The following is a 21,695-nucleotide window of genomic DNA, read 5'->3' as shown; positions in this document are numbered from 1 at the left end:
TATACCAAGGACACGTAGGTTGTAACGCAATGTAATGATCATTTCGGAAGCGATGCGCATAGCAACAAATTCAGATCCGTAAGTCGAGGCTTCGACTGTGTTTTGTCTCTTAGAGTACCAACGAATTGGTGTGCCATTGATAAAAGCGAGTATGCCCGTAGTGGAACGTCGCGTGACGTGGCAATCTGCGTGGGCAGCGTCGACAAAGACAGAAACTTGCACAGCGCGCCCTAAAGGTGGGGGCATATCCGGGGGCAATTCTTCTTGTGCGTCGGGGTATTGTTCTTTCCAAGAAGGGTTGACAAAGTTAATATGCGAAAAATCGCGCGTGTGCGGGTCGCAGACGAGTTTGGAGTTCAGGTGACGTTTGAGGTAACCGAACATGCGAAGGACAGCATTATAATGTCCGATACGTGGTCTTGCATTGAAGCGAGACATTAAACCGACTTCTTGAGTGATGTCGATCCGACCGAGTTCCGACGTCCATAGTAGAATGCCAATTAGGCTCATATAGTAGTTCGTGCGGTCATCGGTGAGGTAACCCGATGTATCTAACTCAGGGTGATATCCGTGAGGAAGCGGGGTCACGATGCGACTGCTGCTAGGCAGTTTTTCACCGAGCGTCTGCTCGATGTTGAGAATTGCGTTTGTTAAGTACTGTTTTGCAGACATGTACCACGCTTTGGTGCCATCGTTAAATGTATGCACTCCGGTGGTTGCCCCCAGAAATGTTCTGGGTGCAGAACCGCCCTTAAGTGTATAAGGGATATTTTCAAGCGCTTTTAAAATTGCTTTAGTATCGGCTGAAACGATTGTTAAATCGTCGACGTAACTGATAATATATTCATAATATTCAGTTTTGTCAAGCCTTTGTGCCTTACGAAACCACATATCAGGGTCCGCTTTAGACGATACAAAACCCAGGAATCTGAGGTTTTGTGCAAGATGAGAATGCCATGCGGCACCGCTTGACTTGAGGCCATATAACGCTTTCGCGATTAATACGACTTTGCCTTCGTGTTCACCGAACTCGGGCCCGGCGATTGAGAAGACTTTTTCGCGACAATCGGCATTGACGTATGCATTTCCGATGTCAACTGACACAAGGTCAAGGTTATTGAGGCTTGCAAGGAGGAAGCCAAGGCGTACGCTCTCGCGGGAGGCGACGCTAGAGTAAGTATCTTCGTCTGGTGGGTCGGTGACGTGTCCGCCGGCGACGAGTCGGGCTTTACGCCGGAAATCCATTTTTACATCGAAAATGATCCACATGGGGATTCTTTTGTAGTCGGAGGGCGCTCGTTCTCCCTTATCCTTGATAGTGAAGGTTTTCATGCTCTCAAGTGTATCCATTTCTTTGCGAATTGCATCGCGCCAGAGGTGATTGCCGTTCTGCTTGTCCAATTCGTAAGCGTGGGGTACGTTGCGAGGGACTTCTATTCCGTATTTGTATCGATTTTTCTTTTTTCGCGTCTTGGCAGCACGGATCCATCGATCGGCCTTTTTCAGCACGGTGGGAGCCCAATAAGAAAAGGCATGTTCGGATAAGAGATCGTGGTCGGCCGCATATTTGGCCACCGGGTAGGGATTGCTCTCCTTCAAAGAGGTGAGGGGCTCCCAGGTAAATTCACCGTTGGCCCATTTTACGCGTAGAAACCATCCACGCGTACGTCCCCGACCACCGCGGGGGCGTTTTTGATGATCGACAATATCATCAAAGGTATACCATTCATTTCCGTCATCATCGACCTGCTTATAAACAGCATCAAGGAGAGCTTGGTAACCGTGGACTTCCTCGGTACCGTCGTCGAATTCGACGACGAAATTTCCAGGGTCGTCGTTAGGGACTGGAGTACCGTCGCGATCGCGCTTGGTAACTCGGCCCTGGCGCTGAACCGCACCCGAAGTGAGTAGAACGTCAGTACCAATAATTAAGGAGGTGGGGTCCTGATCCGGTGAGTCGTTCTCGAAGAAATCGTCAACCGTGAGCCCGGGATCCAGTTGAATATGGTCATCCCCTTCGTTCAGATCGTATAACACGTGTCTGTTACGGGTGTTGCCATCGCCGGGATCGTCGGATCGCCGAGCGACTTTCATCGCTTCGTCACGGCGGAAAGCCGGCGCTTTGATTTTGTTACCGAGGGCGAAATCAGAAGGCTGATAAATCTCCCTTATGGTGGCGTCAAAAGTAGCGAGGGCAGTCTGCAGAGCAGACGAATCGAGGTTTTGGAGAGGTGTAACAGTAGATCGAGTGATTACAGTACCCTTGTCCGTCAAAATATGGTAGCACAAGGCTTGGCCCACATTGGTGGCAATACCTAACCAACGGCCGACTTTGGCTTTATTCTGTGGAAATTTGACATCAGGATTGTCAAAATACTGAACTGGTTCGAAAAATTCGAAAACCAGGATTTCAGAAATATCATGGGTGTCGCCAGTCATCGCAGTAATAGGCGTGATCCAGGCCAGCGCTTTTCGTGCCGTGTGGTTACGTACGAAAATGACGTAGGCAAGGGCGTAGTCCCATAATTGTTCGGGACACTTGGTGGTTTCGAGAACGAGGCGCGTGTGAATGCGCGCAGCACCAAATTCGTGTTCGCAACGATTTTGCCACGGAGAGTAGGGTTCAGTGACCGTCGTCTTTATCCAGTGACTGGAAGTTAATTTTTTCCATTTGCTAAGTGTTTCCACTTTCGCGTTATCGGTGTGCAATTGTGCAGGAATACCGATGTTGTGGATGAATTCGGCGAGACCCTGGTCTGCCGCGGACTCTGCTTTCATTAGGTAATGATAGATAAAGTAAGAGTCACCACAGACAAAACCCTGAGTATGGGTATGTCCACGCGAGGATTTTATAGAGGATTTAAAAGTATCACTATAAAGTGTGCATTTCAAACGTCGATACCGAAGTTGTTCAAACTTGGTTTTATAACGACGATGCAAAGGCATTTCGCCCGTGCGCTCCGCTAGTTGTGTAGTGGCGGTAAGAGTACGCTCAACTACTTCCATCGGCACATGTCCGAGAATTCGCCGTAATTTATCGCGGTCGACGTCCAACACCCGAGGGCTGGATATGGACGCACCGATAGTGGCGTATTTGATTTCGCGAACGATGTCGCGAGGGTTCATGACACGGTTATGGAAATCCGGTACAACGGATCCAGGGGAAACGGGTAGTGGAGGCCAATCCGGGAGAATGTCAACCGGTACGCTGTCGGTGTAGCAGGCACGACGAGAACGATCGTGTCGCGTGTACTTTGCTTCATTTTCTTCCCAATCTTTACTGTTGGGGTCCCATGGTTGATCGCAAGTGAGATCAATGTGCTGACAGTTGTCAAGCTCATGTTGAGTAGGTACGCGAGAATACAACAGGGATGCACGACCTTTGAGCTCAAACGGGATATAATCACCGTCGAGAGTTTCGATGCCGTGAAGGGATTTGCCTTGCGACAAAAATTTTGGAATGTCATCGGTTTGATGTCCGGCATGTCGGATTTGATTCAAATTAATGAGCGAGGTGGTCTGTGTGGGCCCGAGGTTCAGTGCCTCATGAAAGATGAGAATCACGGTTGTTCCGTCGTCATAATCATAGGCGGTTGCCGCCGTGACAACCGGAATCCGTTCAAACGTTTCACCGTCATCATGAAAACCGCGAAGGCTGACTGATCGACCCGTGTATGACAATACAGAGTACCCGGCACCGACGCAGACGGTGTCTGCACCAGTGTCAATTACCGCTTCACCATAATTGGTGGGAGTTTTTGTTCCGCGTGAGCGGTTCTGACGAATACGAACTAGTGTCGCATCGTTAAGTCGGAAATCCGACTTGCGCCAAGGGGCTTGATCGAAATGACTGCCGGAGCGGACCATACGATTCAACGATACGCGATTAGCGTACCGACCAAAGAGGACACCTGCACCAAATGTCACTTTTTTGGTGGTGACGTGGGGTGAAATGTCTGTGGGTGCGTCACGAAGTAGGGTTTCAGGGGTACTGGAATCTACTTGGACGTGATCTTCGCATGTATGTTTACGAATAGGTTTTTTACTACTAGGCAGTTGTGAATAAGATTCAACGGTTGAACTAGAGTTATCTGTATCTGAGGATTTAGCCCTTTTGGCCTCACGGCCAGGGGGTGCAATACTGCGTTTTGCGCTCAAGATACTCTCCCTGATAGCTGGGGTTAGGGCTTCCCACAGCTCAGGAGGTAAGACGTGTTTATGAGGGCGGGAAGGTTTCTCAGCCCCCTTGTTCGACGGACGGTTGGACGAGCCACGCCGTTTGTTGTCGTTACCACGTTGGTTGCCGGTGGCTCTGCCAGTGGTCTTTGTCTGACGTACGTTCCGTGAGTCGCTTCTGTCCTTGGAACTGAGTTTCGTCGCGGACGTACGCATGTAGTTGACGACCCGATTAAAATTCCAGTCATCGAGTCGCGCTTCGGCAGTTGCCTTATAAGGAAGGAGTGCCGGATCAGTAATCCCTTTAAGAAAGAAATTCGTTTTCTGAGCGTCCGAATAGCCCTCCTTGTTACGCAAAAGGGCATTGTTGGCAGAAATATGCCGAGCGACATATTTGGTGAAGGAAAACTGTTTGGACAGTCCTGTATACACCGACTCCATAACTGTCGCGCGAGCCTGCTCGGTAGTGAGACCCACTTGGCTCGTTCCTTCATAGAAGGCACATAGAGAAATCCAGGCACTGCGTCCGTCCTTAGTGTGCTCGTGGGGCTCAACAAGTCCCCAGGCGTCCCCAGCGCTGGTTAGCGACATGAGAGTATAGAAGATTGTTGCGTTCCTGGTGATGTTGACAACTGGGGAGAGTGCAAACAAATCTGAAACGTCACGGGGCGACGTATGGGGTCCGGTTGGGTCGGCTTTCGAATACCGATCCGAATGGTGCGCGATGCACGCGGTAAAAGTGGACCCACTTGCGCCTGCCCACGCTTCGAAACCGTAACGAAAAGTGAGCCACTTTTTCTGCGAACCATCAAACGGTTCAGGCAAGAGGCTAGTAGCCGATTTTTCAGCCTTTGCAGCCGTCGTAGTCACATTATCATACGACGCCGCGGCTCTAGTCATCATCTCAAAGCGTAGCACGGAAGCCGTGAACTCTTTGGCGACATCGACTGAGTTGGGTGCGTGATGCATCCATTTGGCGAAGACGAGTATTCGCTTGGTATGCATGGAGCCCATTTTGAGCCGCATGCAGAGATCATTGATGTCCTCCTTCGTGAGAAGACGGAAATCATCAGATGATTTAATGCCGTTGTTCAACATTGCAGCCGCAACTGACAATGGAACACAGATGACGTCACGGAGGACGACCATCAAGGCCTTTCGTTCAACACGGTCTTGCCGAGGAACGGAGTCGAGACCGTCACTGTCTTTAGACAAGTGAGGCTCTGCGTCGATGACGCTTTTCTCGATCACACTGACTTCGTCAGACGTGTTCTTGCTGCGAGCCAAAGGCTTTGCAGTCTTTTTGCCATCACCTTCATCATCCGAAGATGCTGGCGATGGCGGTGCGGTGCCCGAAGGCTCCTCACCGTCGGAGGAGTCGAATCCTCCGAACTCCTCATCCTCTTTGGATGCGGACGCGGCATCAGCCGGTGAGTCCGTCGCTGCGGCAGGGGCCGGAACAGCGGGAGTGACCTTCCTCGGACGACGCATTCGTTGTCGAGGTTTCAAAAACTCAAAAAATTAGAGCTGGGTTGGGTCTGAGTAAACTGATAAGTTCTACCTGCTTACGAGTGTATTTGTAGAATACGACGAAAGAGTAGAAGTTGGGGGGAAAGCCTCGTAGAGGCTCCGATTGTTTTAATCGGTAGGTTTTTAGATTGAGATTGTGAGACTAAAATATAGATTCCAAAATGAAACCTTTTGTGTTGGAAACAGAATGTACGAACGTAGAAACCCCGTAGCCAATGTACTGGCTATCGAACCATTGACATAGTTTTTGTCGAGATGATTGGATCACCTATGTGATCGCCAAACCATCGAGTTCGGATGGTGCCAACAGTATCTGTTGACAACTTTCATCTAGGGAAACCGTATGGTAATCAGGAATATTTCGTTCCTAGCATATCAGGTTTGATAAGACGAGTCGTCTTATACGCCTCATGCAACGGAACCAGAGTTGTGTATGTTGCAAACATTTGGGTGCATAACGCAAATATTTGGTTTCCTATGAGACGCTTCGTATTTTCCTCCGGCATGCCACACACGGGTAATGAACCCGACGAGGACAGTCGTCTGGCCACTGCGTCTGTCCTACGACAGAGCCAGGAAAAAGGAAATGGCAACGAGGCCAAGATCTAGAGCTAGTGAATCCTAGATAGATGTTCCAACAAACAATGCTAAGGCTAAGCAATTCTATCTACAACGTAGTATCAAATTGTAGCATTGTGTGGCTATAATTTATCATCTCACGTAAGGAAAGCAACGCGTCAAATCCGTGCGAGCACTAATCCATTTGGATGCTTCCTGGTGTCTTAAAACAATGTTGCTACGTACACCGTATTCCCTCTCCAGCCACCAAACCAGTCCAAATGCCCTAGCAATATATCCCAGATGGTTTGCCAACTCACCACCAAGCTGGACTAAAATTGTCGGGTCGTCAATGTCAAAGTAGGAAGTATTACTCCAAAATGGCTTGCGGAAGAACGTTTCGGGCTCTGTAATGCGGCTCCTGAAGTCATTGCTGGGAAGTTCACAGCCTGCTTGGATTACTTCATACTGATCTCTACTTGTGTCTAGATTTTTAACAGTGTTAAGGATGCCGGTAGTACTCGGTCGACAACTGGAGGACCTTGTGTCGGGGAAGAAAGATTCTCGAAGATGATAGGCTGAGTCTTCAGACTCCTGCATATTCCGGACAACGTCCCTACTAACAAGGATTCCAACACTCGATAGAGCAACACTGGCCCACACAAATGCACTTGTAAGGGCACGCATCGTGGGTATCTTGACGGGTCGGGTCGAATACAGAGTCATTGAGATAAGGGTGTGTAATGTGTTTTAGATTGGCGTTAATGTGATTCGATCACTTTTAAATCTAACTTTAAGTCGTTTTTTCGCAGCACAATGGTGGGTCGTTTACTTTCGTTGACTGCGACGTAATATTTCACTACTGCGATTCGTATACTTTTTTTAAATCAGAACTCTAAAGCCGTAAATACACAAACATCAAATCAAATCTATATATCCGATCTCCAGCACTTTCGGCTTACAATTAGAAAAGCGGAAAACCGCTATTCCGGTCTGAAAAACTTGAAAAATCGCTATTTCGGTCAGATCTGAAAATTGCTAACAGTAAATACTTTTGAATGGGGGAATGTAATACATCCCGAAATCATAAGACCCAAATCCTTTCATGGGACTCCGGAAACGTCGTTGAGAAAACGTTGTTTTACCCGTTCTTTTTTCGAATTTCTTCGAGGTCAAGCAGGCAAAGCCATTCAGTATTGCCAAGTTATCATGATGGGGGAATGTAATACATCCCGAAATCATAAGACCCAAATCCTTTCATGGGACTCCGGAAACGTCGTTGAGAAAGCGTTGTTTTACCCGTTCTTTTTTCGAATTTCTTCGAGGTCAAGCAGGCAAAGAACAATTTCTGGCTGGTGTTGCTTACTTTTCTAATAATCTCACCGTAGTGGATACGTAGGTCCATATTTACAGTACATTCCATACAGGACGTGATGATACGCAACATAAGATTAAATTATACGGGCTGTGACATACTACCTATGTCACATCACCAGATCCACTACCACTGGATTTGCTCACTTTTGTACGTGGAATGAAGAGTTTGGCTCAAGTGCTTTTGTGCACAATTTGCATTCTACCAGGGTGTCCAAGCTTGCAGAATTTGAAACGGAAGCTGCTGATTCAGTGAATAAAGCTATGCTAGAAGCATTGGAGAAGATACAAGTCAATATTGCAAAAAGGGCTGGTAAGATAAATTGGTCTAAAATTGAAGTAAAAAAAAAAGACGACTCCCAACCAGTCGTATTGCTCCCCATGCCAATTGTTTGGCCCAAAACATCACCAGCCTTGAACACAAACCTGACTTTCGACACGCCGTGGCTCTCCGCCGCTCAAGTGGCCACCAAGAAAAGTGACCCCGTCGTGAAAAGGAATAAGGACAGCGAACAGATTTCCGCTAGCACACTTGTCGCCTCGCGACCTAGCGTGGTCGATCCACGGTTGGCTACGTTCTTGGAACGCTTTGACAACGCCGAATGGCGATTGCAAGCCCTGCAGGCCAAAAACGCCGAACTCCAAGCCAAAGTGCAGGAAGCCGAACGGCAAAAACGCGCCATGCAACAGTTGGCCAGGTAATGCAAGTGCCTCGATAGAAATTCTCATAGATAGAATCGGCGCGGCGATCTATAGTGTCGTAGCTATGCACACGGGGCCCGGAGTAACATAAGTCAGAGTTGAACGGTCTCGCTCGGTAGCTCAACATTGCATCGTTCGGACTACTCCGACGATCAGACGCCGTTTGTCCCAAAGTGTTGTGAATGTGGCAGGAGTAGCGATCGTAGGGAAGCGTCCCAAAAATATGGCGTGGGTGACTTTGCGAGCTCGTCGGCATGCAGGGACGACGTTGCACCACCACTGCAACAGTAGCCGATTCCTCTGTACCGATCGTGTTGTAATCGAGGAAAGGACAATGACTCTGAATCCAAGGAATCGTCCGAACCGTCATAGGTTCCTTTGCGAATACATATCTGATGTGGATGCGTGCGGTCGTCGTCGCTGGAACCGGACAAATCCACGGTCCATACGGGCCGTCGCGAAGTCAAGACGCACTGTGTGTGCGACTGCTGTCGTTGCTCCTCTCCTTCGGATACGTGAGCAGGATCTCGCACATTCTCTCCTTTCGAAAGGATTCCTATCCCGGGCAGTCTCCAGGCGCATACCCCACGAGCGAGACACAATTCGTCCAGCGATGGTAAAGTTGGCAAGCCTTCCGCACGGCATGGGTACAACATGGAGTCGAGGAAAGGTTGTTGAAGTTGTTCCAAAACACCGATCCTGTGGAGAGCTTGAACGGTGTTCACGTATCTAGTAGAGAGTTTGGTACTTCAATGACACCCTACTGTGGTACGATCTAGTCGTGTCCAAGGGCATCCACCGGCGCCAAGACCCTCTCTGTCAATTCGATATTCTCGGCACGAGAATCGTCTTCGAATATCTATCACAAAAAATGGTGGCCAACAGAAAGCCGAGCCACCAACCCGTGTTCGATCGTTCCCTGGTCGGATTTCCTTTGATATGTACCGATTCGTCTGTTTATACACGTAGTAGTTAGCTAGCTAACTTGTATCTAGTGGCTATCTCGTAGAGCTGTACTACTAGCTGGTACCCATCACGGATTGTGTCGCGTCGGAAATGTTGGTTCACGACGACGTTTCCCACATTCAGATATACTCAGCTTTCCTATATTGGAATTGGCCATGATTTTTACTCCATGAATCAAAATAAAAACGATGGAGAGTGTAAATCGATCCACTCCCTCGCACACATTGTCTTGGGGGTAGGGTAACATTCTTGATTGTGATGGAACACGCAGAAAAAGTGTGTCGGATTCGTTCCGACAAGCATTGTGACTCATCACTCACTGTCTACACTCCTCTCGACGGGATCCATCGCACTCCAAATTGGAACAGTGGCCATGACAGTGACATAGAAAAAGGGGAAAACGTCAAGCACTTGACGTTGCCGAAACGGACAAGCACGGGACATCCAGTGGGTAAGCTTACAGTGAGCATTGCCGTCTGTGACGAATTTGTTGTTTGGCGAGTTTGTTGTGGGTCGCAAGGAAAAAGCTGCAATTCAATTTTCCTACCGGATACATGTTTTACCATTCGGGCGACGGCGTTCACTCTTGGTTGGCTGGTAGCAGACAAGGCCTTGGCTGCCTTTGTTCGGCCCCCCGCATTGGCCGCACGCCACGCTCGATTCGTTCCCACAAAAAGCTCCATCACCACGGCCTCACGGACAACCACGAGACTCTTTCGTACGAGTCGGTCGAATGCCATGCCGCGCGGTGTCAAGAAGGAACATTTGCCTACCAAAACGTGCGTTGTCTGTCATCGACCCTTTACCTGGCGCAAGAAATGGGAGAAAGTATGGGACGAAGTCACCACCTGCTCCAAATCCTGCAACGCCAAGCGACGGACGCTAGCCCAGCAGGCCAAGCGAAACCGATCCAACGACACGGCAGAATCGCACCCGGACAGCGATATTTCAAACATGTCCGTACCCGAACCTCACCAATCCAACGATACGGATGCCCTCTTGATGGAGTTGTACAATGAAACGGATCGGATCGAGGACTCACGCCGCGACGATCGGGATGAATCGGACACTGCCAAAGACCTCGCCAAGGCGGCACGAAAGGCTGCCAAGAAGAAAGCCAAGGCTGAACGCCGTGGCCAACGTCAAGGGCGAGCCGACCCTTCCTACGGACGAAAAGAATGCACACAGTGCCACCAGAGTGTGGATCTACTCATTCGATGCGTCGTGGACGCTTCGGGGGACTGGGAAATGGTCTGCGGACGCTGCTGGAAAAGTGTGAGTGGAGGGGTTGTCGACGGAGACGCGGATCATCCACACTACCGCTACGGTGGATTATGGAAGAATCGGGCCCGAAAGTGAGATATTCTCTTCAAAGGGAAGAGCGTGCAAAAGCTCGAATATAGCATACTACTGTATTTTGTTTGAACGGTGTGTATGCCGTCCCGTCGGAGGATACGGTTTGAGGTTTTGGAACACCATTGTAGAAGGAGCAATACAAAATATGCCAATACGAACGCCTAAGAGGCCAGCACTTCAATCCTAATTGATTTACTTTTAAGCGAATATGTTTTTCCGTCACACGCGCCTTTTCTTCCGGTTTCAAGGCCATGTCCATTGACTCTCCACCCAACCCTCAGCAATTGCGTACAGACAGTCTCACACTCAACAAACACATATGAGAAATCAATCTTCTCACATATGGACAATTCCAACACACAATATCGCCCAACCAATAACGAAGCTGATGGTTGTGTGGGACCAACCATGGGACGATGCATCGCTGACCTGGGAAGTACCACCTTCAGGAACAGTTCCATTCTCTGGGCTCAGTGTTGGCGGGTTGTTCATCACAGGACTTTGCGTTGGACCATTTTCTATCGCCGGGCTGGGAGTGCTGTTACTCGGGACTGTGCCTGGATCCCCGGCTGTATTTCCAAAGTTAATAGTGACCATTTCTCCAAAGTTTCCGGAAACACGTTCTACCAGGTCGCCATTGACAGTCACTTCGACAAACCCACCATCCAGGAATCCGTTTAGAGCATTGTCCACGAGTACCAACGAGTATTGTCCAACGGGAGCACAAAAGTCAGATTTCACTTCAGTTTGATAAGGAGGCCCAAGGGCTTCAAAATCACGTGTCGAATTAAGCACCACTTCACCGGTGTCGACATATGTAAGGTAAAATGCGTTTTCTTCAGTAAAGAGTTCGCTGATCTCCATCGAAATTTCAATATCAATTTCATTGTCTTGGCAGGGTTCGTTCGACCGGCGGTACAGAAGCCATTGCATGTACATTCGCTCATACTGTCCACACGTAAATTCACCTACGCCGGGAGGCCAGCATTTTTCGTCCGAGACATAGTTCATGTAGTTGAACACAGGGTCGCTTCCAGCCAAGTCGGGACATGAGTCTGGGAGCTCTTCGCCCTCGTAAAAACTTAACGAGCATTCGTACAGCTCCTGGGACGAGGCGGACTGGATGGGTGTATCGGCAACGTAGTCGTTCCCGTTCTCTGGTGAGCATGGATCTACACCCTCATCTTCACCAGTGTTCTGGAAGGTATGGTACAGTCCCAGCCAGTGGCCTACTTCATGAACCAAAGTCAACCCAACATCGTTGCTCGGAAGGCTGGAAAGGAAGGAAGACATATTGCGTAAGTGACCGTTCGTTGCGTGCTACCATTTGCCTAACACAGAAAGTCTGCAGCCATTTCTGTGTACGTACCCTCCCCCAGACAGAGTGCTGTAGTTGACATAGACACCATCGGCTCGACGATTGGCTTGCTGATAGCTCGGAAAGACGGCCACGCCAACGATGCTACAGTCGGAAGCCGCTTCGCCTGTGTCTGGGTCGGTTTCCTCAGTCAATAGGCATTGCGAATACGTCAGGTAGACATTCAGCACGCTAGCGTCCCCGGTATGCAGTTCCGCAGCCACGCCATTCTCGTCAAACAAGGTTTCCAGTGCAAAGTCCACCATGTCTGGATTGGCGGAAACGCTGGCACTGGCAGGATCTGCGTTTTTCCAAGTAAATATAAACGGGGACTCCGCATACCGCTCATTGAGTACCTGCATGTTCGTGTCGATCAGGCTGTAGATATCTTGCAGCGACGCAAAGTCTTCGATAGCCAGTGTCGCATCACTTGCCGCCAAGCGAGCAACCGACTCGAGAGGATGAGGGAAAATGAACTGTTCGCTACCGCTGCCGTCGTCTGTCGGAATAGGAATGGCGCTCAAATGAAAGTAGACGTCTATCTCCACACACTGGGTGCAAAGATCTTCGCAGGAGTCCGCAATCAATCGGCGACCTTGCGGGGAGTTCTTCAAGTGCTTAATTCGAATCTGATCTAAGCGCTGTTCGAAGGGCGATGGGTCTTTTGTGCCGCAATTGGAAAAAGTTGGGGTCAATCGTTGAAGAAGGAGCGTAGCCGCAAGCAGCCACGAAGGCAGGAAGTAGATTGGAGTCATGCTCAATTTGATGCGAGACGCGTTTTTTTATAAAGACAAAGTTGGATGCAGTCAGCGAAGAACTCCGATGAAAATGGATATGGTCAACGAATACTGTGTAGGACTCAGTAAAGTATCGGAAGCATCCAACGAAAAAGTATTGATTCATGAGCAGACACAGTTGATTCCAAGCAATACACACATAACTTTGTAATGCGTCAACACATGTTGATTTGAATTCCTAGACATGTTGGCTAGTCAGTTCTATTGGTGGAGGGCAGATAAGTAAAAAAGCCCAAACCCATGGTGCTGCATTTTTGCGTTCTCATCTTTATAATTAACCGCAATATTTCGAAGGCGTCAAGCGCCAATGAATTTCGAATAGGAATTATGAAAACAACAACCTATGGCTCTGGATGAGCATTACGAAATGAGATTCAAACATGCCAATGAATGTTTGGAAAAAAGTCAAACATTCATATCTGTTCCGGGATCGGGTAACGCCAAGACAAGAACTCGCTTGTATGTGAACTGGATCTTAAATTTCTGCCTTTCTTGCTAAGTCTAAATTTTGTTAGAGCAAGGAAAAATATGTTATGCTGTTTGTGTCATACGGAGACACACTTCAGTCCCGGTAGGGTAAGCTATCATTGACAAAGTTATGGGTTCTTTTCGGAACTCATGGTCAAATTCAGCGGGATGTCACTGTCAACAAAGCATGTTTGCTTGCTGGTCATGATCGTTGTTGGAAAGTCGATTTGTATATCCGGGTATGTAGGTGGGGGAACCCTAACCAAGGTTTCGGTACGAGAAAGTCCGTCCAATCGGCAATCGCTCGACCATGGGACGAACGGGGAAGTACGGAAGATTGGCATTCGCAACACCATGTCTTTGGACAAGGATAACGTAGAAAGCACCCATGATGTAGAAGTGCTTGGGGTAAAGCAACAGTCGTCATTCAAGCGAAGATATCGAAACGCGAGCAAATCACGATCGCGGCTCAACGATGAATACGACACGGCAACACTCGATGACGACGAACTTACTCGTGCGTTTCAACATCAATCACATTCGCTTCGTGTTTCGGCATCCAACGTTGCAGCCATGACGGGCTTTCATCCATGGAAGAATCTACCCGAACTTGCCATGAACTTGGTGTATCAGGGTAGACTAGGACAGGCACTGCTACGTAAGGATGCTCTGTTGCTTGGTTTACAGTTGACAACCGAAGAACAGGTGCTTCGTGATTTGGCGCAACAGTCGGGGGTGAGTACCCAAAAGGCGTTACAATCAATACTGCAGGTAAAGGACGGGAGTAAAAAGGTCGAATCGGTGGAATTAGCGGCCAAATTGAAACAAAGGGTATTATACGAAGCGGTCAAGTCTGGCAAGCTCAACAAGGAACAACTGAAAACACTGCAAGAGGGCACCCGGTCAGCTGTCGATACGGGATACGGCACACATCAAGAAGACGACGCGCTGAACTTGTACGAAAAACAGTGCGGATGGGAAGTTCGGGAGCGCAATGCAGAAATTCGAAACTGGCCGTTTGCAAGACGCGAAGACATTGTGCCGCAACTAGAGACGAAACCAGGTCTACCGACCGTCCTCCCTATGCGACCAGCATCGTCTCAATGGTCTTCTCCTACGCTAGCAGAATCCGATTTACAAGAAGTGGCTTTGAAGCGAGCAAAATCGTTAACCGGTGATGGACCGGTTGAATTCCAAGACGTTGTCTCCAATACTTCCTTTGGAGAAGGCGACGATACCGTACAGCATCACGCAAGCTTGAAAGGCACGTGTACAACGAGGTCGCCCAGTGCTATTTCTCCAAACAATCACCGTAACCTTTTGCCGTTTTTTTCAATCGTCGGGAGCGTGGATGGACTTCGCGAAGAGCTGTTCTCCCCGGACACTCCATGTACTTTTTCCACCGAATTTGGGGCCGACTTGGCGTTACGCACTGTAATTGTAGAGTGCAAGCACCGTATGCGCAAAGTCCACATTGTCCCACCTCTGTACGAGCAGATCCAAACAATTGCCTACTGTCTCATGTACGAGGTATCGGAAGCGGATCACGTCCAGGTGTTGCGGCAAGACCCAAGCGCAAGCGGGAAAGGCTCATGCACTTTTGTAGAGAACAATACAACTCTTGATGCGTGGGTAGCATCAACTCAGAACCAGGGAAAGTCTGCAGCTACACTTCCCACGACAAAACCGATGGTGGATTTGAAACCGACTCTCACGACATATCGCGTTTCGTTGAACGATGCAGTGATGCAACATCAAACTCAATGGAGAGACACCGTGTTACCTCGCCTGCGGAGCTTTGTGGAAGCCGTTTATGCGATTCGTGCGAGCGATGACAAACGATACCGCCTGCTGGTAGCTGTCTCTTTATCCACGGCGGGTGAGGATGCGGCCACAGTATTGGAAGCGTGGACAATTCTGCATAAGGAGTGCCCGTGGTTGGAAAGCTGCAATACAGCTTTTTCTCGATAGAGACGTCAGAGAGGAATCTGCGATTTGCAAGCATCTTTTGTCGAAGCTGCAAGTTTCAATGTAGAATCTGATGGCATACACATTCAGCACGGTAGCGTCCCCGGTATGCAGTTCCGCAGCCACGCCATTCTCGTCAAACAAGGTTTCCAGTGCAAAGTCCACCATGTCTGGATTGGCGGAAACGCTGGCGCTGGCAGGGTCTGTGTTTCTCCGAGTAAATACGAACGGAGACACCGCAAATCGTTCGTTTAGCACCTGCATGTTCGTGTCGATCACGCTGTAGATATCTTGCAGCGACGCAAAGCCTTCGATAGCCAGAATTTCATCACTCGTCGCCAAGCGAGCAACCGACTCGAGGGGATGAGGGAAAATGAACTGTTCGCTACCGCTGCCGTCGTCTGTCGGAATAGGAATGGCGCTCAAATGAAAGTAGACGTCTATCTCCACACACTGGGTGCAAAGATCTTCGCAGGAGTCCGCAATCAATCGGCGACCTTGCGGGGAGTTCTTCAAGTGCTTAATTCGAATCTGATCTAAGCGCTGTTCGAAGGGCGATGGGTCTTTTGTGACGGAATTGGAAAAAGCTGGGGTCGATCGTTGAAGAAGGACCGTAGGCGCAAGCAGCCACGAAGGCAGGAAAGAGTAGGCGCGTCCGCGTCTCACTTCCAGCCCCTGCTTGGAAAGCTGCAATATGGAATTAGTTTGATGGGCAGTAGAGAGGAATCCGCGAATTGTACGAATTTATTGTTAAACTCTGAATCGTAGCTGAACTTTGTCCAAACAGAAACAACGTGTATGCGGTACAATTTTGTAAAAAACTTGGTTTTACGGTTTGTCGGTGTAGGGTATTGGCTATCGATAAAGGGAGCGTGTCCCTCATTCATGAACAAGACACGTTGCATGATCATGCCTTCATCTTCCGTGAATGAGCTTGGCTAGATCTTTCATGGCGGCACGGTGTCCTGTTTTGGTGAGAACAATCACGGATACGTAATTTTTGTCTTCCTTGGAATAGCTGGCGGGAGCTTCCACCAGGAAACTAAAGTCTGCTTGGCCCGCCAACACTTCGTCGTCAAAAAAGCGATAGACCAGTGCTCCCGTGTTGTCCTTTTGACAGGGAGCGAGTCGGAGAAAGACTCCAAAGTCGAGGGCTTTGCGCGCGTCAACACCGCCCTCGGCGTGTTCGACGGCCCAATCCATATCCAAGACGAGTTGCTGCTGCAAGACTTCGACAATTTCCAAAGGCAGATTGAGCATGCGACCGTGCAAGACAAAGCCGGCGGGCCGTTTGGTTTTTCCCGACAAGACGACCTCTAGTTCTGCACTCCGATCGGCCGGGCATCCGTCGAGACAAAATCGTTGAAGCTGCTGTATGGCGGGCGATTGCTGATGCTCGGTAATGTTGAGGACAGAGGCAAAGCCGTAGACGTTATTCTCCGTATCGCCTTGTGTCGACAGGACGGTCCCCACGGCAATATTGTTTATCATCAAGTCTACCAGCTCCGACGAATGTGGTTGGTAAGTGGTGCAGCTGTTGTGGAGGAGGGATTTGAGTCCGTGAAAGAACTTGTCGTCCATATCGTGAAAGGTAAATTCGACTTGCATTGTTTCGGATTCGTTGGATTTTTTCCGCTTGGGTGGTGGAACTTTGGACGACCTTGTCGTTGCTCCCTTGCGTTTGTCAGTGCCAAAGTCTTTTTGATTGGCCGTTTCGTCAGCCGTGGGCTCACAAGGTTCTTCTTCTCCTTCGTCGTCATCGTCCGACGAGGAGGGGGCGTCAGGATGCCGGGCAACGACCCCTTCCAATGCCAAACTGTCGTCGTCCGAAGACGATTCTTCTTCCGAAGAAGACGCTGTAGTGTTCCTCTTGGCATCCGGCATATTGACGAATTCAGGGAACGTCGTGTGAATGGGGAAGTGCCTGATGATGTGATGTTCGCCCCTGCGGCCGATACCCGAATATATATACACGCTTTCGGTTGTTTGTCATATTGGACGAGACGTGTGGGGGGACTTGGTTCGTTTTTTTGGTTGGTTGGGCCGGAGATGTTTGGACTGTGAAATATTATCTACAGTATATGGCGGATGTACTTCCTAATGGCGTTTGGTCGTTTTCGAATCGACTGACATGTGACAGTGAAGCAAAGAATCTGGAATCCTATGGTCTAGACACGGATGTCAAAGAAGGGAATTCTCTGCAACTACCGAACTACTTTCATAGGCACTCTTCAACACGGTATCTAACCGTTAACACACCAATTGCTTCTGTACTATTTTTCTACCCTCATTCCTTCCCCTTCTTTTCGAAGTACGCCATCTCTCTCGATCCATCATGGTAGTCGCCAAAGATCTTACTGTTTTGGTTCCAAAGTGGGAAGATATCCACAAAAGGACTCGAACGTCAAGTGGCCCACCGTATTGTTTCTTACATTAATACATACTCGCTAGTAGTTGTGGGGTTTTGTATGCGGAGTGCAGGACGATTGTCTTTTCGTATCCCCACAGTCCGTTTCACTCGACTGTCGTTGGCTCCGATACGCTCCCAACGTCCCCTGTTGCCCCCGAACGTTCTTGTCGTTACCCGCACCGGCTCCGATCGCAACAAATCCATGCCCGTGACGGACATTGAAGATTTACACGCCACGGCGCTCAAGCTTGGGTCCACCACGTACGTGGATCCCTTTACAGGCTTTACCGTCTTTACGGAACTCGCCCATCTACGTCGGGGTGTCTGTTGCGGATCGCAATGTCGGCATTGTCCCTACGGATGGACCAACGTCCCGGACGATGGACCTCGACGCGATCCCAAAGTCGAGTCGGGCAACAAATCCGCGGTACAAGCCTTGCTGAAACAGATCGAAGCCAACAAAGATCACAAAGAAATCCAGCGACTCCTCGACGTCCAGAAAAATGACGAAGCAGACCGTAAGGATGCACAAAAGACGGGCGGAAGGCACGGCGGACGTTTGACTACCAAGAACGTGCCCTACACCCGCACCGGCGACCTCGGGCAGTCCATGTTGTTGACCGGTGAACGACGATCCAAGGCCGATGTCGTCTTTGAGGCAATGGGCACCGTCGATGAACTGTGCTCCATTGTGGGAGTCGTCCACGCCGAACTGCAAAGACCAGATGATGAGCATGAATACGGGGCCTTGCAGGAATGGTTACTCGAAGTCATGTCGCGACTCTTCGATATTGGATCACACGTGGCCAAACCCAAACGGCTCAAACGAAACCAACATGCTGATACTGTCAGCGACGACGACGATGCGAGTAGCACTAGCGAAGAAGACCGCGTCTTTGTAGCCGACGGTATCGGAGGAGGCTTCGATCGACAACACATTCACACTCTGGAAGATTGGATTGATCAAATGACCGAAGACTTGCCAGAACTCTTGTCCTTTATTCTCCCGACGGGCGCCATCTCGGCTGCACAACTACACAACGCCCGCTGTGTGTGTCGTCGCGCCGAACGCAGGGTCGTACCACTCGTACAGGCTGGAATTTGCGATCCCAATGCCCTCAAATACCTCAATCGACTCTCGGATTTCTTCTTTTCCGCCGCGAGGTGGGTCAACTACTGCCAAGGACTAGACGAGTACCAGTACCGCAAACCTTCGAAACTGGCGACTCAACGGGGACGAGTGACGGTCCCTTTAGAACAGGGAAAGACCGAGTAGCCACACGCTAGGATAACTATTGATAAGAAAAACAAATCATACTGAACAATACTCTTCTATTTTACCAACAGCTGGAGGCTATCGTTGGGCTCTGTCACGCAAGGCCACTACTACCATACCGGAGAGATCTCCGGTTCGTCAATGTATATGCATGGATGTATTCGGGAACGCTCGTATCACGGAGTGAATTCTCTGCATCGGCCCGCGCTGTAGCGTTTGCCTCAGCTGATACCTAGTTTCTTTGTTTGCAATAAGGTCATACGTCTCGACTGGTCGTCATGTTGCGAATCAAGAGTTCCGCATCGAGCGACAGATCTTCCAGCTCGTGAAAATAAACGCCGGTAGCCATCATGACATAAATCCCAACCATCATGGCCCCCGTTAACCAATTAGATGTCCCTCCTTGAAGGACAGCTACCGTGACAATGGTCCCAAAGAACAAGCAGGTGGTCTCGTAACCGTGAAAGTACAGTGTCATGGACCGGTCCATGACGGCCCCGATGAGGACGGAACCGGGCAATACAAAGGTGGCGATCTGGACGGCACTGCCGACTGTAACACCAACGCACAGATCCATTTCGTTGCGATACGCAAACAAAAAAGCACTGACCTGCTCGGCCACGTTGGAGAAAAAGGGGATAATGACCATGGAAGTAAAAACTTGACTTAGGTGCATACGTTGCGAAAAGCTGTCAATGGTCTCGATGAGAATATCACTCATGGCCGATATACAAAGTGTAATGACAAAGAGCCAAATGACACCAACCCGCATGGATATCAGTGGACCACCAGAGTGAACGTCGTGTTCACTAAACGAGTGCACGTGAGCGTGAGATTCATCGTTGCTGGAATAAAGCTGCTGTTCGCATGCATCGTCCTCATCAACGTCACTGGCGACGATGTCAGACGACTTGGATTTCTGAACGTGCGCGGGTGACAAGGTTTGTTTCGACAGCGTTGTCAGTTTGCGCTGCTGTTGACGGCGTCGCCGCCGCTGGTGATGACCATAACGTGCACTGGCAGGATCCTGACTGTCGGCCATCACGCGATCCTCTGCTTCGGACGCCCAATCCTCTTCTTCGCTGCTGCGGCAAACCGAGCTTTCTCCGTCCGAAAAATGGAGTGCGCCCATCGCGGCTTCTTCATCTCCATCGCTTCTCCGACCATTGCGTATTCGACTGCTAGTCCGCGAACTCAATCCCCCACTGTTACCACTACGTGCACTACCTGCGGTAGCAATGTGTTGATCGGACGCGTGTGATTTGAGCAAGGGTAGGCCATCCTTATAGGAAACCAAAGTTCTGCTGCCGTGGCTACCGGGTCCGCTCGTAACGTGATTCCCAGCCATGGCCCCGGCTGAGGTGCCACGCGTGGAATACCAGAGTCGGATTCGTTCCGTAAAGCGAAGACATGCCACGTTGCGTCGGGCATGTCGTTTATGGGATGCCTGAGCTGGATCGTCGTCGAACTCTTCCTTATGTGTACCGAGTTGGAAGACCAAATAGGCAACGTACAGAATGAGCATGACGACGGCGTTCACCCGACAAAAGGTGACTTCTTCCATGGTCGGTACGTTGGCGTGTATGTTGTCTGTGGGCATCTGTCCGGAAAGACGGAGTGCGGCAGGAAAGAGGGAACCTGCTGTAGCCACGAGCAACATGGTGACACTGACCGATCCGGAGGTGGTCCGGAGCTCCTGCACTTGATACCGACAACCGCCAATCCAACACGATACTCCAAAGACGAGGAGCATATTGGTGAGCATGGATCCGAGCATGGCGAGCTGGACAACACGGTAGAAACCGGCTCGCAAGGCGGCTACCGAAATGAGCAATTCGGGGGCGTTGCCGAAGGTTGCGTTGAGCAGCGCTCCGATCGTGCCGTTGGTGTGTTCCGCGACTTGTTCCGTGATGAAAGACAATCTGAGGCAAATAAAGAAGCAAGAAGACGAGAGGGAGGGAATTTGTGAGTAAATAAGAGATTTTAGAAGGCGTGTGCGGCGTAGGGGCACGATACGAAGGTAGCAACTATGGAAGGGCAGCAGTTAGGAAACACGGTGGCGTTTCTGGACGCAACGAACAATGGCTGGTTTCTGATATCCATCGATTGCTGATCGGTCGTTAGGCTTACCTTTCGGCACACGGAATCATAGCAATACCAGCACAGGCGAAGCAGAGACTCTCACCGAGCATGTTGGTAGCGTCTCCCACAACCGCGAAGGGACCCAAGGCCAAGAGCCAGGTCAAGCGACTTTGAAAGATTAAATCCGTCGACGCCCAGAGCTCTTCCAGAAGCGTCGGCATGGTGGCCACGCTACCGTTGGTTGTGAGGGGAACGGTACCGTGTTCCTCCGAGGAAGAAGAATACTCTGCTGGACTCGCGCCGTTCATGTTGCTCACAAGGTCGGTAAATGGATAGATACGTCGGGTGTATTCGCGAACGGTAAGGTGTTTCAAAGCTTAGAAGTCCTATTCACTAGCAGTTCCTCCGTACAAATAACATCCACGGTACCACACGCAAGGTACTACTCTAGCGTTTGGTGGAAAGGTAAGAAGTAGCTCACCGCAAGAGTCAAGCCAACGGACTTGTCAAACACACCACAAGTGCATATGTTCTTTTCGAGCGAAGAGGTCTCTCGTACCTCCAACACAATCTCGACTCAATTGCACTAGACTACACGGGCCAAACTACTAATCCAAGAGAAAGTGCTCTACCGTTCCGTACCGCGTGCCCGACCCAGCGACACTCGCACAAAGG

General features: G+C 49.8%; 8 protein-coding genes across 8 annotated transcripts; 4 read left to right on the top strand and 4 right to left on the bottom strand.

Annotated features, from left to right (window-relative positions):
- Nucleotides 1–1,738: 1,738 nt before the first annotated feature.
- PHATRDRAFT_35853 (predicted protein) lies at nucleotides 1,739–5,667 on the bottom strand (the record flags this gene model as incomplete). The annotated part of the gene is made up of 2 exons (XM_002180102.1): nucleotides 1,739–1,746; nucleotides 1,782–5,667. 2 exons carry the CDS (start codon nucleotides 5,665–5,667, stop codon nucleotides 1,739–1,741), a joined length of 3,894 nt encoding a protein of 1,297 aa, XP_002180138.1.
- A 1,806-nt stretch (nucleotides 5,668–7,473) lies between these two features.
- PHATRDRAFT_35852 (predicted protein) lies at nucleotides 7,474–9,073 on the top strand (the record flags this gene model as incomplete). The annotated part of the gene is made up of 3 exons (XM_002180306.1): nucleotides 7,474–7,589; nucleotides 7,761–8,336; nucleotides 8,497–9,073. The coding sequence occupies 3 exons, from the start codon at nucleotides 7,474–7,476 to the stop codon at nucleotides 9,071–9,073; spliced, it is 1,269 nt and encodes a 422-aa protein (XP_002180342.1).
- A 491-nt stretch (nucleotides 9,074–9,564) lies between these two features.
- PHATRDRAFT_45996 (predicted protein) lies at nucleotides 9,565–10,665 on the top strand (the record flags this gene model as incomplete). Its single annotated transcript, XM_002180305.1, has 1 exon — nucleotides 9,565–10,665. One exon carries the CDS (start codon nucleotides 9,565–9,567, stop codon nucleotides 10,663–10,665), a length of 1,101 nt encoding a protein of 366 aa, XP_002180341.1.
- A 333-nt stretch (nucleotides 10,666–10,998) lies between these two features.
- Nucleotides 10,999–12,785, bottom strand: PHATRDRAFT_45995 (predicted protein; the record flags this gene model as incomplete). Its single annotated transcript, XM_002180101.1, has 2 exons — nucleotides 12,032–12,785; nucleotides 10,999–11,935 (listed from the first exon to the last, which is right to left on the bottom strand). The coding sequence occupies exons 1-2, from the start codon at nucleotides 12,772–12,774 to the stop codon at nucleotides 10,999–11,001; spliced, it is 1,680 nt and encodes a 559-aa protein (XP_002180137.1). The 5' UTR covers nucleotides 12,775–12,785.
- An 843-nt stretch (nucleotides 12,786–13,628) lies between these two features.
- Nucleotides 13,629–15,255, top strand: PHATRDRAFT_45994 (predicted protein; the record flags this gene model as incomplete). Its single annotated transcript, XM_002180304.1, has 1 exon — nucleotides 13,629–15,255. The coding sequence occupies exon 1, from the start codon at nucleotides 13,639–13,641 to the stop codon at nucleotides 15,253–15,255; it is 1,617 nt and encodes a 538-aa protein (XP_002180340.1). The 5' UTR covers nucleotides 13,629–13,638.
- Nucleotides 15,256–15,943: 688 nt separating this feature from the next.
- Nucleotides 15,944–17,136, bottom strand: PHATRDRAFT_45993 (predicted protein; the record flags this gene model as incomplete). Its single annotated transcript, XM_002180100.1, has 1 exon — nucleotides 15,944–17,136. One exon carries the CDS (start codon nucleotides 17,134–17,136, stop codon nucleotides 16,168–16,170), a length of 969 nt encoding a protein of 322 aa, XP_002180136.1. The 3' UTR covers nucleotides 15,944–16,167.
- Nucleotides 17,137–17,628: 492 nt separating this feature from the next.
- PHATRDRAFT_45992 (predicted protein) lies at nucleotides 17,629–18,938 on the top strand (the record flags this gene model as incomplete). The annotated part of the gene is made up of 1 exon (XM_002180303.1): nucleotides 17,629–18,938. Exon 1 carries the CDS (start codon nucleotides 17,721–17,723, stop codon nucleotides 18,936–18,938), a length of 1,218 nt encoding a protein of 405 aa, XP_002180339.1. The 5' UTR covers nucleotides 17,629–17,720.
- A 325-nt stretch (nucleotides 18,939–19,263) lies between these two features.
- PHATRDRAFT_2762 (predicted protein) lies at nucleotides 19,264–20,859 on the bottom strand (the record flags this gene model as incomplete). Its single annotated transcript, XM_002180099.1, has 2 exons — nucleotides 19,264–19,783; nucleotides 20,408–20,859. Coding segments are annotated over 2 exons (972 nt in total), but the record flags the coding sequence as incomplete, so codon positions are not given.
- Between the last annotated feature and the right edge of the window lie 836 nt (nucleotides 20,860–21,695).

Source organism: Phaeodactylum tricornutum, chromosome 8 (assembly GCF_000150955.2).
Source record: "Phaeodactylum tricornutum CCAP 1055/1 chromosome 8, whole genome shotgun sequence".
In the NCBI taxonomy this organism is placed as follows: Eukaryota; Bacillariophyta; class Bacillariophyceae; order Surirellales; family Neidiaceae; genus Phaeodactylum; species Phaeodactylum tricornutum.
This window is presented reverse-complemented; position numbering and strand designations above follow the sequence as displayed.